Below are 15,444 nucleotides of genomic sequence, written 5' to 3' on the forward strand. Positions count from 1 at the left end.
GCCGAGTCTATGGAATTGGCTGGAGATATGAAGGACTGAACCATATTCAGCAATCGCTGAGGGTACTACTGCATGTGATCTGAGAATTGAACTGATCTGGTATTCTGTTTCATCTGCTGCTCAGTGAATGCCAGACAACTATGAAATGAGCACACCCAGCATGAGATGTGGTCTGACCAAGGATTTGCAGTGCCCGATAGAAGGTCAGAACTCAGGGGATTTAGCCTCTGACCCATTTTGGGAAACTACTTGTTGTTGTTGTTGTTATGTGCTGTCGAGTTGGACCCGACTCATAGCGACCCCTCCTTGGGTTTCCGAGGCAGTATCACTATGGAAGTAGGATTGCCCAACCTCTTTCTAGCACTGCCTAAATAGAGTTAATAATGAGAATTTCTTCTGATTCTCTGGGGCAGAATTGGATCTTGTAGGTATTGTCACTGTTAGGTGATCCCTTGGAATCTAGCCAACCTCATTCTTCATATGAACCCTTTTATCCAAGCAGACTGACCCATCTTCTGACTCAAATCAAGCCACATTTATTTCCCCAATATAAACTTTTGGCTTATGCTTAACCTTCCATGGGTTGCTCTTCTTTGCCCCCTCTCTGTCCATCTTCTTTTCCACCATCAACCTATCTCAAATTCCACTTCTTCCATGAAGCCTTTCCATCCGATTGCAGCTCATGAAGATGTCTGCTTTTTTTTTTTTTTTTTTAATCTTCTGGCACTCAATTGTATCATCCCTTGTATAATTATTTCACCTGTTTAACTTTTCTCTTGTAAGCTTTTGAGGATAGACACTAGATTTTCTGCTTCCCCTACTTCTTTCCACAGTGTCAATCACACACTAAATATTTAATAAACTGAAATGGTGAGTTTGTCACCATTACAGCTGGGAAAACAGAGGCAGCCAATAAGGGAAGGGTCTTGCCTATAGTCATCCTGTGACTAAGAGGGAGAAATACTACACCTCTGCTGGCTACTTGAGGGTTCTCAATTCTAAGAACGCCGAGTCTATGGAATTGGCTGGAGATATGAAGGACTGAACCATATTCAGCAATCGCTGAGGGTACTACTGCATGTGATCTGAGAATTGAACTGATCTGGTATTCTGTTTCATCTGCTGCTCAGTGAATGCCAGACAACTATGAAATGAGCACACCCAGCATGAGATGTGGTCTGACCAAGGATTTGCAGTGCCCGATAGAAGGTCAGAACTCAGGGGATTTAGCCTCTGACCCATTTTGGGAAACTACTTGTTGTTGTTGTTGTTATGTGCTGTCGAGTTGGACCCGACTCATAGCGACCCCTCCTTGGGTTTCCGAGGCAGTATCACTACGGAAGTAGATTGCCCCATCTTCCCTCCGAGGAGTGGCTGGTGGGTTTGAACTGCCAGCCTTCTGGTTAGTAGTCAAGTGCCTTAGGCACTATTATGGTGGAGTACTACAGACAAAGCTTCTTGTTGCTAGGTGTCACTCTTGCCTACTGGAGTTTACAGTGTTACTGGGTCCATACATATTTCTGACATGAATTAATAATTCACTTCTGACATTTAATAAAAACCAGCTCTTTCTCTGGCACTGCATTATAGTGGTGTTATTTTTTCCATTAAGTCCATGAGGTTTAGGTGTTAGTGGGCCTACAGATTGGTGGATTTATAGAACATGAGGCTTGGAAAGAACATTACAGATTAACTAGAATCTAACCCTCTCAATTCATAGATGGAACAACAGAGGCAGATAGGGGTGAAATGGTTTGCTCGGCATCACATAGTGAGCCAGTGATAGCAAGGAAATAAAATATAATACATTTTTTTTATTCTTAGGTTCCTTCTATGTCCTAGACACTTAGCTCTAGACACTGCATGCTAACAATTGTCCTAGACACTTAATATGTACAACTCGCCAAACTCACACTGCTTGTAAGTGGCAGAGAGGGGAATCAAATAGTCTGTCTTGTTTCATAACCCTTACTCCTTCTACAGCACCCTCCTTCAAGCCTAACCTCCTCACCCCTATTTCACCATACTGAATATCTGATTATGTGGATATCCTCTTTGGTCTGGCTGAAAGAAACAAACTGTTTATTATTATCATTTATTTTAACATAGTGGCCAAGAAGCCAACATCATTTCTATAAGAACATCATTTTGAGGCTTGGGTTTTTTATTCATAAGGCCAGGTTTGGAAATTAATGCTAGGGACTAGAGGCAGACAGAGTTAAATGGAAGCAAGAACTCACCTTTGCTAAACTATGAACAAACCCTGTGAGCTCCAAACTTTCAAAACTTGCCTGCACATTGAATCTCAAGAAAGCTATGCTCAAACTGGAAAGAGTGAAGAGAAAACTTCAAGGAGGTTTGAGGATCACCATAGAGATGCATTGTCCCTGGATGGTGCTAACAGCTAAATGCTCAATGACTAACCAAAAGGTTGGAGGTCTGAGTCCACCTAGAGGTGCCTGAGAAGAAGGGCATGGCAATCAGCTTCTGAAAAATCAGCTACAAAACCCCATGGAGCAGATTTTACTCTAACGCGCATGGGGTTGCCATGGGTCAAATAGACTGAATGGCAACTGGTTTTTGTTTCATAGAGGAGCTCTAGTAAAAGATTAGGTTTCCATGGACCAGAGAGGGAAAAAAAGAAGATGAAAAAGAATTAGCCAGAGCTTATAAAAGCCATAAAAGGTAGGTAGTGAAAATGGCCTTCCTAGCCAGGTCAATCTACTTCTGTAGTGATACCGCCTCAGAAACCCAAGGAAGGGTCACTATGAGTCGGGTCCGACTTGACAGCACATAACAACAACAACAGCCAGGTCTGGTAACTCAATTCATTTAATCAGCCATTCAAATTTTTATAAAGCACCTACTATAATTGGGGAACTGAGTCCTGAGACCTGAGGGCTCCAGCGGAAACAAAAATGTACACAAAGCATGAGCTTGTATGCTCACCAGAGAAAGAGAACAGAGAACTACAACACATCCCTTGACCTTCCTCTTTTTCTTTTTAAATGCAGGTCTGTTTGTGGGCTTTTTTGTTTTTTTAAATGAATTGTCAGGAGAAATAATTCATAAAGAGTCAGAGAAAGTAAAAGACATTTAGGGAAGTCTGGACCCAACCTCTAAGGCTGATATTGTAAAAACAACCACTTCACACACAGAGAATCAACTACAATGACAAAATTCTGAGAAGGCTGAGAAGATTCCTATGGCAGCTCAACTTCCTTCAAACACCTATCTGGGTATGTACAACAGGCACTCTTGTGGGTTACCTGACCCCATGTCCATCCTTTGCAGGGAAGTGTGGGCCCTACAACTCACTGCAGAGGCTGCAGCTGATTCGGTGACATCGGCTGCTCTCCTGCAGGCTGTGAGATGGTCCTCAGCTCTGCTGGACTCGTGTTTTGACCTGGACATGCTCAGCAATGGCAACGCTGTGACTGGCATATTGTAAATGCTTATCAATATTTCTGGACTGTATGAATACTGAGGTCAAGGGCCAAAGCAGAAACAACTTTCTAGGCCAAGAGCAGAAGACCAGGAATTGGCTGCACTGCAAGACATTGTTTCTCCCTGGATTCTAAACTTGGATGAATAAACATTTGGAAGAGGTTTTGCCGTTATCGTTCTAATATCTTGTCAGGTTCTCTTTGAGAAAAGAAATAGAAGAAGATGCTGCCTACTTCCATGACAGGTGTGTGAGTCCTTCTAGAAGTTTTGCAGACCTGCGCTAAGTACAAAGGGGTGCACTGAAAAGGGGTGAGATGGCGAATCTGTGATGAGCTCCACTGTAAGGCAACAGGCCTGGAACCTTCCAGTACAGACTGAGATTTCCCCAGAAGGCTGAACCTCCTCCTTTCCTTGGATGGCTGGTAGCTCAGCCAAGGGCATCCTGAGGAAACTCAATATGACCGTCACCTGCTGAGGCAGAGGTCAGGCCATCTGGTTTGGGCTCAGGCTTGGAAGAAGGAGTGGACTGCAGCTCACTTGGAGCTTTTCTTAAACTTCTTGTGCCTCGGATGAGTGTAGCTTGATTCCTGATGGCCTCCTCTCTCAGAGTTGCCCTCCCTCCCTCACCAATTCTAGCTGGTACAGAGACGGCCCTGGAATCAAGCTTACCCGACCCAGAACCAATTGTCATAGAGCCGAGTCTGACTCTATGGCAGCTCAATGTATGTCACAGTAGAACTGTGCTCCACAGGGTTTGCAATGACTGGTTTTTTGGAAGTAAATTGCCAGGATTTTCTTCTAAGGTGACTTGAGGTAAACTCAAATCTCTAACCTTTGGATTAGAAGCCAAGCTCGTTAACCCATTTGCACCACCCAGGGATGAGGACCCTTAGCTGGAGGCAAATACGGTGCTGCTATTGGCTTGGCTTATTTGATGATTGGCTTATTTCCTAGCTTTGTCCAGTCTCAAGCCTGAGTCCAAGTTAACAACCAAATACCAATCAGAATGCTTCCCCTTTCACCCAGGTGACAGTGAAGTGATGATGAACAATCAACTCAATTCACCATCCCTTCCAGTCCCACCCCACCCCAGCTCTCTATCACATAGAACAGAGCTCAATTTCTATTCAGGGTTGGAATGAATGAGCCGCTCAGAGTATGAATAGGAAGAAGTTCCAATTACAACTTCTTTCTCCTTCATTTTTACAAATCCAGCCCCCTCCTATGACACAGTGTTTAAAAAGGAAAGATGAAAATAGCTTTGTGGGTGTTATGACCCTACCCACAACCAGATAACCAAAAAGCCACTGCTACTGAGTCAATTCTGACTCATAGTGGCCCGATGAGACCAAGTAGAACTGCCCTACTGGGTTTCCAAGGCACTGATACCACCTCTGAAACCCAAGGAGGGGTCGCTATGAGTCGGATCTGACTTGATAGCAGTGAGTTTGGTTTTATTTTTTAAAAAATCTTTCTGGAAGCAGACTGCTTCATTTTTCTCTGGTAGAGTGGGTAGTGGGTTACAACTGCAGGCCTTCTGCTTAGCAGCTGAGTACCTTAATCACTGTGCTACCAGCACTCCTTCATAACCAGATGTAATTTATGAAAACAACCAGAGCCCTTCAAAGCATAACCATTTGGGTTTCTGGATCCTTTGACATCTTAATATACCAATAGAAACAGTGTAATGTAGTGACTAATTACATGGACTCTAGAGGCAGACTATATGGGTTTGAATCCTAGCTCCATCACTTACCAGCTGTATGGCCTTAGGCAAGTTAGTTCAATTCTCTGTGGCTCAGTTTCCTTATACATATTTTAAAAAAAAACAAGCCCACTATGGTTGAGTTGATTGCAATTCATAGTAACCCACATAGAGTTTCCAAGGCTCTAAATCTTTACAAAAGCAGATTGCCTCATCTTTCTCTCACAGAGCAGTTGATGGGTTTGAACCACCAATCTTCTGGTAGGAACTAAATGCCTTATCCGCTACTCCACCAGAGCTCCCTTACTCATATGTATATGACAGATCATAATAGCAACTGCTTCATGAGGTTGGTTTATGGATTAAACAACTTACTGTAGAATAATTAGAACATACTGGCGCATAGCACTGTGTTCCTGGTCAGATGTCCAGCTGCTCTGCAGGCTTACCCCTTTAGGAGCTGCAGAAGCGCCTGGTTGATGGCAGCTTGATAACTACCCAAAGAGACCCACAGAGAAGGAAGAAGTTTCCTGGGAAAAGTTTCAACTTCTCTATCAGCTGCCACCACTCTTCCAGAAGCTGGAGTGGGAGAGGAGGGATGTGGGTCTCTTACCCAAGGATTCCAACCACAGATCAACACCTTCAAAATAACTAGGCCCCCAGGTGGGCTGCTGCAGAATATTTTATTTCAAGGATTAAATTCAAGGGTTGGTATTAACATCCCACCTGGCTCCCACTCACTTCTTAGCCCAAGTATCTAATAACCCTATCCTTAGACAAACATCCCCAACCATAACAAGCAGCCACCAAAGCCACAAACTGATGGGTAAGCTCTCTGTTTGGGCAGACCAAACATCAGCCCTGTGGTGGGCAGCTGGCCAGCCAAGCACTCTCCTTGGCCCTGCCCTTACCAAGACAGTCATCATCACTGTTATCCTATACACATCAATGTGTTGCATTTTGGCTATACTATGAGACTTATTTCCATATACGTGAATATAGTTATTCCCACATTCAAGGTATTCATGTCAGTTACTAGTAACTACTATGGTCCACAGTAGGATCTGGGCCCACAGAAATGAATAAGATACGATCTCTGATGTCAGGGGGCTGCCACAGTGCTCCAAAAGATAGATAAGAAAATATATGTTTCCTTTGAGGAACGTGAAAGTCATTAGCACTCCTTGGCACTACCAGCTCATAACAAAAGATGGAAAGACTTACCTGCGTGATTTTACTGTGAAGCATTAAGGCTGATTAGCTGGGACTTATGAGAACCAGCACCACAGTGCCAGAGATGAGATTAGTGAGAGGGCAACCATCTCCTAGACAAGGGATTCTCAATTAGAAGTGACTTTGTCCCCCAGGGGACACCTGTCAATGTCTGATGGCCTTTTTAGTTGTCACAACTACAGGGGGAACTGCTGCTGGCATGTAGTGGGTAGAGACCAGGGATGCTGCTATACATCAAACAATGCACAAAACAGCCTTTCCCCACCCACTGCCAACAAAGAATTATCCAGCCCAAAGGTCTCAACCTTGGTTGAGAAACCTTATACTTGGGGGCAAGCTCTGGATCCTGCTAATAATCGACTCCCCAGCACCTAACACCTGGTACACTGAGTGGGCAGTACATAAATGTGTGTTGAATAAATTGTCTAGTTCATTAACTTGTTAGAGAGAGGGTGAATAACAGCGGGCTAACAGAAACATACACACGTCTTTCTTGTTCCCCTTCTTCATGGATTCAAATGAACTTATGTACACAAAAAGGCTTTCAAAGCCTTTGACTTCCAATCACATGAAGCTGTGCGTTTATTTGCAGAAAAATATATAAACATTTAATCAAAATATATGCTATGTGCTCCCTGGTAGACTATTTACATATTTGAATTCCTGATCCTCCTGGAGAAGCTGGATTGCACAATTGCTGAAGCCAGGCCAAGCCAGACTCCAAGGCCACACACTTTAAAAGACACCCCTTCCATTACTCTGGCAAATCCGACTGGCTTCCCAAACCATTGTTGACTAGGTTTCGAGGTGTGTGTGTGTGCACATTTTAAGAGAAATTTCAAACTGCCAAGTGAGTACAGAGTAGGGTTCAAATATAAGATAGAAGGCTCCAGCTAGCCCTAGTCATTCTAGAGAACACGTGTGTCCTCCCCATTCAAGCAGGAGCACAAAGGAAATTGAGTCATTGGCTTCTCACTGTGCAAATCCCCAGAATTTCTCTCTGAGGCAGAAAAGATCCTCTTTGAAAACTACCCTTTGCCTGGTACCATCAGCCACCTACCTGCTTCGGCTCCTTCTTTCACAAGAGCCACTTCCCCTTCAGGCTGTGGGTGAAGTCGGCTCAAAAAGGAGGGGCTGGGGAAACACAACAGCGGCCCGCTGGGCCCCTGCCCGGGTGACCTAATGGTGAGGCCCAGCGTAACTTCCACCAGCTCCTCTCTGTCAGGGGACTCCAGCCTGGAGCCTTCTGACACCACAAGCTGATATGAAACCTCTCTTAGGTGGCCACATGCAGCTCCACATTAAGTTTCAGTTCAAGATCTTTGACTTTTATAAAGAACTGTATCTTCAAGGCCTCATGGGGGGCAAAAGCAATTAGCAAAATGCTAAGTGATTCCCATGAGCATGTGACAAGGGGACTTACAGGGTGGATGTGCTTGACATACATGGAGGATCAGCATAAGACACTTGGCAGGACTGAGGAAATGTCCTAATTTTGGGGGGAAAGGGCATTGCCCTAACTTGTCTCTTAGATAAAGAGCAACCTCTCCCTTTTCTCCAAGGCTGCAAATGACAGCATGTCTAGAAGGGCAGCTGGACTCAGATAAGGGAATTGTCTTATTTTAGTCACAAATGACTAGGCTGGCATCTTCAACAACTGTGGCCAAACTTGGGAGACAGGGCAGGGCAGGGCAGCTAAGAGTCCACAGCCTGCCTCGGGGAGAGGAGAGCCACTCACATCTGGCTCACCCTTTGCTGGGTGCAGGGACAAGGATGGGCAGGAGAATGACCAGCAAGTTCTAAAGATGCAAAGGAATGAAGGAAAAGAGTATAGGCAACGAAATCCAACAGACATGGCGCGGGGCCCCCAGCTCCACCACTCACTAGCTGTGACTCCCTGAGCAAATTATGCCATCTCTCCAAGACCCAATCTCTTTATCTAGAAAAATAGAATTAAGAGGGCTGCCTCCTTTGCCATGAAACCAGAAGATGTGGATGATGCCTAGCTACCATTATTGAACATTTTGATCAAGATCCTATAAACAAATCCTGATCAAAAAGGGTAAAATACAGAGCAGGATTTCACATTCTCATTGAATCCAGACTTTGTGTGGTCCTGAAGGCTAGGTGAACCCCTGAAACTATTGGCCTGAGATCGTCTTAAACCTTAAATTAAAAATATCTCCTTAAGTCTTCTTAAAACCAAACAATAGTTTAGCTTAACTGGTAAAGAATGTCTACCTTGAGCACTGTGTTCTTTTGACATCTATGTAGGATCAAATTAACAGCAGCAACTCAAAAGATTAGATAGGAATCTTAAGGAACAGTGAGTATATATTAATGGGGGAAAAACAATTCTGAAAAAGAGGGTGAGAATGGTTGCACAAGTCAAAGAATAATCAATGTCACTAAACTGTACATGTTTTAATGTATGTTCTGTTGTGTATGTTTTCAACAACAACAATAACAGGTATTTTTTGGTTTTATATATATATATATATAGAGAGAGAGAGAGAGAGAGAGAGAGAGAGGAAGTATTAAAGGTATATAGTTGTTGTGAGGTTTATATAACTTATGCTAACCTTTGGCCTAATGTCTGGCACATAGTAGGTGCTTAGGATTTACCATCTCCCAGGAGCATAAGACCCTGCTTTCAGACATAAACATGATGGTGCTTCTACAACTGGGAATTCCTAATTTTGAGGAATTCAGCAACATTCCAGGAGGCAGTGGAAGCCCTGGGACAGCACAGAGAATCATTACCAAGCATCAGCTGTGCTTAATGGTAAGAAATATACCTTATTCTTATATGAGAATATCCTTATTCTTATATGAGAGAGCTCTGGTAGCATAGTGCCTAAGGCACTTGACTGCTAACCAGAAAGCTGGTGGTTCAAGCCCACCAATCACTCCTCGGAAGGAAGGTGGGACAATCTATTTCCGTAGTGATACTGCCTTGGAAACCCAAGGAGGGGTCGCTATGAGTCTAGTTCAACTTGACAGCACATAACAACAACAATAACAATTCTTATATGGGGTCTGTAGTAGAATTTTCACTTCTATGTAGGAGACCTGAGTTTGATTTCTGGTCAATGCACCTCGTGTCCAGCCCCCAACTGTCTGTCAATGGAGGCTTGCACCTTCTTAGGATGCTGAACAGGTTTCAGAGGAACTTCCCGACTAAGATGGACTAGGAAGAAAGGCCTGGTAATCGACTTCTGAAAAATCAGCCAGTGAAAACTCTATGGATCATGATGATCTGATCCCATTGCATATGGGGTCCCCATGAGCCAGGGACAGCTAACAACATTCTTATATTCAACCCAAACTGGCTGTATTGTGGAGTAAAACACAAAAATATAATGAGGGTTTACAGTAATGTTTAAGATGCAAAATAGATGTCATTACACTAGTAGACCACCATGCCTACCTACCACAGAGGTTTTGGGTGGGACTCATTACCCTCCTTCTCACTGATGGGGTATTCCAGAGATTCAGTGTATGGAAAGAGCTCTGCTCTCAAATCAAGAGAGGTGGGTCTCATCTCTGAGAGAGGGGAAGTCACTCCTCTCTCTTTTTCAGAGATTGTTTCCTCCTCGGTAAAAAGAAGGGGATTTTCTAACTGATCTTTAGAGTCCCCATCTCTGAGTCTATGATAATGAGTCAGGAAATATTTTTTGAATGAATGGAAGTGGACCTATCATAAGCTAAGAATTCCATGCTGTCTAGCATCTCTTCCTGTGTGGGGTGATCCGTAAGAAAATGGAATCTACTTCTACTGGCTGCTAGCCTCAAAGACAGCTAGCTACTAGGCATGATGCCTTTGCAGGAAGTAGATGCCCAATGTATATCTGGGGGAAAACTAAATTAATTGATTCCAACCTCAGCAGTGATGGAAATTTGCTTCCTCGCTTCTTCCTCTAGGAAAGCATACTCAAAATTCAAACACCCAGCAAGAGGAGTAGTATTTAATGCCCAGTGGGAGCAAAAAGGTTCATATAGCCCCCACCCTCCAGGACTCTCAGCTGCACCACTCTTCCTGAGCACCAGGGGCGTAATTCCCAGCAATGGTCTCACACCCAGAGAGGGAAGGAGATGTGCGCAGGGAGGGCCTATGCCTGACTCCAGGACAGCTCATCCACCTACCCTCTCCCTAAGGCAACTTTCCTCCTCCCGCATAGAACACCTGGTTCAAGTCACCTGCGCTCCAACTCTCCGAGTTTCTGTGTCCAGTGTTGCTTAACTACATTTGGCGATTTCTCCACTTTTTCCTTTCTGATACAGAGATTGGACCCTTTATTCCTCTTCAAAGCCTTTGCCCTTTCCAACATTTCCTCATTGTCTTTCATAGCCCACTGTTCCCCATAATGGGGCAACCACATTCCCTCCCTCTTCCTTCTCTGTTCTTCTCTACCTGCCCAGCCCCAAGCCAAGTTAAATCATGTCTCATTTCCAAGTCTCAGTTCTTTTCAAACAACTTTACAAGCCCATGAAAGCCAAGGCCAAGGCAGTGATTGAGACTGGCACTTCATTGTGCTTCCAGACGACGCTGTCCAAAAAGACCACGGAAACCAAGGATAGGAGTAAGCCTGCTGATCCCTGGGAGAACTTCTAGGGTCAGAATGGTGCCAAACATTTGGAGGTGGGGCCCCTTTAGAAGTATCGGCAATAGGTTGAAGGAATCAAGGGTCAGAATCTTCAGACACAAAATCCAAGACTTCATTGACAGGTAATCGATAAATAAGCTTTCCCTGAGGCTGTGAGGAAGCCTCAAGGTAGTCATCTTTGAAGCCAGGCCTGGGGCTCTTCCTGCCATCAAGTTTCCCTCTTCTCTTGGATCCTGAGCGTTCCACCCTCTCTAGGGCTAGGTGGTATTCCAGTTCCCTTCTGAAACCTGCCTTAAGGCTTCCGGTCCAACACAACCGCTCCTTCTCTGGACTCCTTTCCAAATTGTCCTTCCCACACAATCTACTACAGCACAGCCTTTGGAACTCCATAAACTTGCATTCAAGTCTATACCACTATTTGTGGCTGTATGAATGCCTGCAAATCACCGAACCTCTCTAAGCCTGTTTCCTCCTGCAAAACAGGACTGAAAATGTCTCACTGGAGCATGTGAAGATTGCTCTGACTGCTGCTATCATTATTATTTCTGTTTCTGAAATCTGAATCCTGCCTCCCCACCTAGTCTCAGTCTAAAGTACCCCAGCAAGACCGTATCTTTTACTTTCTTGGTACTCTCAGAACTGGGCTTAATAAATACTTACTGAGTAGAATTAACCATAGACTGAGCTGTCTTAATGACCCAGCTGGCACTTCTTAAAAGAATAATTAATTTTGCTAGCGATAAGTAGATCAGCCATATAATTATCCGCACATATATAGACAAAGAAAGGGAATGCTAGGAATTCAGGTAGGCTAGAATACCTCACATGTGCAGCACCTCCACAGGCCCCCTGCAAGGCACAGCCCCTGTTTTGGAAGGGACATCAGCAGCCCCAGGGTCACAGATACCACTCTAATGTCCAGGCTATCCTCTGGCCCTCTAAGGCTAGTATTCCTGGCCTGGGAATGTGAGCCATGTTATTGTTTGGATTTTCCCCAAACTCACAGGCTGAACAGGAGGCTGCAAGAATTGAGCAGTTCTGTGCTTCCAGTCAGTGCCTCTCCTACTCACACTCCCTGCCCCAGGCCGACACCAAGATCCAGGACCTGTCTTAGGAGCTGGTTCAAGTTTCCACAAGCGCTAGGGCACGCACTGACTGGAGCTGATCCTCAGAGCTTTGGAGCCTAGGTGCAGTTGTGGGTGATAGAGACCAGAGTCCCCTTTCTGGAAAGCTCACTGTCAGCCACTCTCACAGGGGCAACAGGGACCACCCTGCCAAGAGCCTCTGTCTGCTCCTGCCCCCTGACCTGTCTTTGCCCAGATTCTGCCCCAATCTGCCTCTAATCCAGCCCCTGCCTCAGTCCATTTCCCAGCTCTGACCTGCCTTTGCCTCAGTCTCTGCCCCAGCCCTACAGCAACCCGGGCTCCAGCTCCTGCCCCAACCCTGCCCCAGCCCTGCCCCAGTCCTTACCCCAGTCCCAGCCCATGCCCCACCCCCTGGGTCTGTCCTCGCCTCTGTCGCTTCTCTGCCCGGCCTCAGCCCAGCCTGGACTTCCAGCGCCCTTGGGCACAAGAGCTTGTTAGTCCAGACACCGGGTGTTAGCATCTAAAAGTACAGTTACTTTCTGCCATGTGCTCCGCTCTAGCGACCTCACCCAAAACTGCGCGCCGGCAGCCTGTCCAGTCAACTTTTTCTCTTTCCCTTTTCCTTAAAACAAAACGGTGCTTCCCACCAACAAATTCGCCCACCAACAATTTAGCGCAAACCTCAGCCCAGCTTTCCTTAACCAAATCCAAGACGCTCGCCTCCCGCTCGACTCGGGGCCCCGGCGCCGAGTCAGCCTGTAGGGCTGCTGGGCGTCCCGGGCACTCCTGGCACGTCTTCCCACTGTCCCGCTTAGCGGGCACTCACCGATCTGCGCCAGACTCAGCTGCACGAGGCAGACTCCCCAGGCTGCGCGCCACCAAAGCTTGTCCATGGTGTCGGGAGGAAGGGGAGAGAAGGCAATCAGACCTGGAGGGTCCCGGGGCGCAGGGCAGGGGCGGAGGACTGGGCAAAGAGGGCGGCCCGAACCTGTCAGAGGCTGGGGTCCGGCTGGGCAATGAGGCCGCCTCGGAAGTTGGCTGCAGTTTTTATTTGAGGGTTGAACAGTGACCTAAGAGGGAGGGAGAGAAGGAGAGAGAGAGGGAGGGAGCGAGCCACCAAAGGACACACCCAATCGAGGGGGCTGTGACTAAGCAGCCGGCAGAGGTTTAAAGACGTACCAGCCCTCTTGAAGCTGCCCCGCTGCCCCGGCCGCATTCTCTACCGAGATTGTCAATCTGGGCTGCCCCAGCCCTGGGAGTCCCATCTCTCCCAGCATCCGCTGGCCTGCGCGGCCCGGGTCACCGGCTCCAGGGGGCTGAACTGGGGGCCTAAGCACAGAGGATGACTGAGTCCTGAAGCCTACTCCCCTAGGTCCAGCCTCTGGCCTCTACTGTCCACAGTTTCTCTTTGAATCCAGCTGGGGAATGGTTCTTTCTGGGTTTCAGAGGCAGCTGGATATCATGGGAGAGGAGACTGGACAAAGGTGAGGCCCTGCACTGGATAGTGCTTCCCTGCCCACAGAGAGTGGTGGGAAAGATCTTGGGATTCTCTCTGTGGGAGGGAACGAGAGCATGCCCCTCTTCCACTCGAGGTGAAACGAAAGTCCACAGCGCTCAAGTGCATTTCAGGTTCTTAGCAGAAGTGGCCAGGGAAAGCTAGAGGGCCAACCATGGGCTATTTGTCTCCACTAACTGACCGCTCATCCTCCAGTCCATCCATCCACCCAATCACACACTCATTCATGCTTCCAAACATCCTTCCATGCACCACTCATCTATCCACCCATCTTTCATTGCATACTACCAGCACTCATCCATCCCTCCATCCTATCCATCCATTTATCCACCCACATGTCTATCCATCATTTCCACATTCTTTTCAACACATTTATTCATCCATCTTTCTTCCAGTCATTTATCCAACCACACATCTTTTTATCTATTCATCTATTCAATCATATATTCTCCCACCTATCCTACCATAGCGGGAGCTCTGGTGGCGTAGTGCCTAACACATTTGACTGCTAACCAGAAGGCTGGCGGTTCAAACCCACCAGCCACTCCTCAGAAGGAAGGTTGGGCAATCTACTTGCGTAGTGATACCACCTTGGAAACCCAAGGAGGGGTTGCTGAGTGGGATCCGACTCCATGGCAGTGAGTTTGGGTGTTTTTTTTTTTTTTTTTAAATTTGGATCTTACCATACATTTTCATATCTATCCTTTCATCCCTTCTTCTTCACCTCTTCCACACCATTGATAAACTCACATAAACTATCATCCTTTTCTCCATACATCTACTCATATATCTAGTCATCTGTGTATCCATCAATTGTCCATCCATCATCCACATATCCACTTTTTTATCCATCTTCTTATCCATCCACATACCCATCCATTCTTTCTTGCTTCCATTCCTACTCCTATCTATGCAAACATTAATCTACTTCTCTAATCTAACCTACACAGTAAATATCAATATATATATATTTCAAAGAGAAGAGGACGTTGTCATATTCTTTAGGAGAGACATTTTGAGTTTGAAAACCTATATTTCACATCCTAATTCATATATATCTAGACAGTTGCCATGGAGTCAGTTCTGACTCATAGTGACCCCAGGTGTGTCAGAACAAAATTGTGCTCCATAGGGTTTTCAGTAGTTGCTTTTCAAAAATACACCACCAGGCCTCTCTTCTGAGGCACATTTGGATGAACTAGAACTTCCAGCCTTTCAGTTAGAAGCTGAGAGCCTTCACCATTTATAATATATTATGATTTAGGATTTGGAAATCAAAAACAATTATTTGTTTTGAATGTGAACCACTGAAAGCAAAGCAGAATAGACTTCTTGTCTGCTGAGATACACAGAAAATGATAGTGGTATTCAATAGCTGGGCTGTGATGCTGAAGGGGCCATACCAGAATTTCTGACAGAATATCAGATTTTATTATTTATTAAAATAATTTGAAAACTTGAGAAAAAATACCCCCAGCTATCAACCCATGCATCTACTCATCAAATTGTACTGAGTGCCAAAGGATACCAAAAATAAAATAAAGTAAGACCTGGCCCCATCAGGGATCTCACACTCAGACAGGAAATCAGACTCACAAGCAGACTATTATGCATATTGAGATGTGTATGCAGACTGCTATCGATCCTGGAGAGAAGGAGTGCCAGCCTTTACTGGGAAACACTAGGGAGGCTTCACAGTGGAGGTGATATTTGAACCAGGTCTAGAAGGAGTAGGAATTCTTCAGATGAAACTAAATGGACTAGACATCCACAGGCAGTACTCTGTAGTGGTTACAATAAGGATTCAGAAGCCAGAATGCCTTGGTTCAAATGCTAATCTGGGCACTTATT

The 15,444-nt window shown here is 45.6% G+C and overlaps 1 protein-coding gene across 1 annotated transcript in view; it reads right to left on the reverse strand.

Moving 5' to 3' along the window:
* Positions 1 to 12,970, reverse strand: part of CD44 (CD44 molecule (Indian blood group)) — a 108,656-nt gene extending 95,686 nt beyond the window's left edge. Inside the window, exon 1 of the mRNA XM_042781305.1 lies at positions 12,904 to 12,970. Within this exon, the coding sequence (XP_042637239.1) occupies positions 12,904 to 12,970 (67 nt within the window). The remainder of the gene's footprint in view (positions 1 to 12,903) is intronic.
* Between the last annotated feature and the right edge of the window lie 2,474 nt (positions 12,971 to 15,444).

The sequence above is a fragment of the Orycteropus afer genome, unplaced genomic scaffold (genome assembly GCF_000298275.1).
Source record: "Orycteropus afer afer isolate SDZICR_OR568_19922 unplaced genomic scaffold, OryAfe1.0 scaffold00103, whole genome shotgun sequence".
NCBI lineage: Eukaryota > Metazoa > Chordata > Mammalia > Tubulidentata > Orycteropodidae > Orycteropus > Orycteropus afer.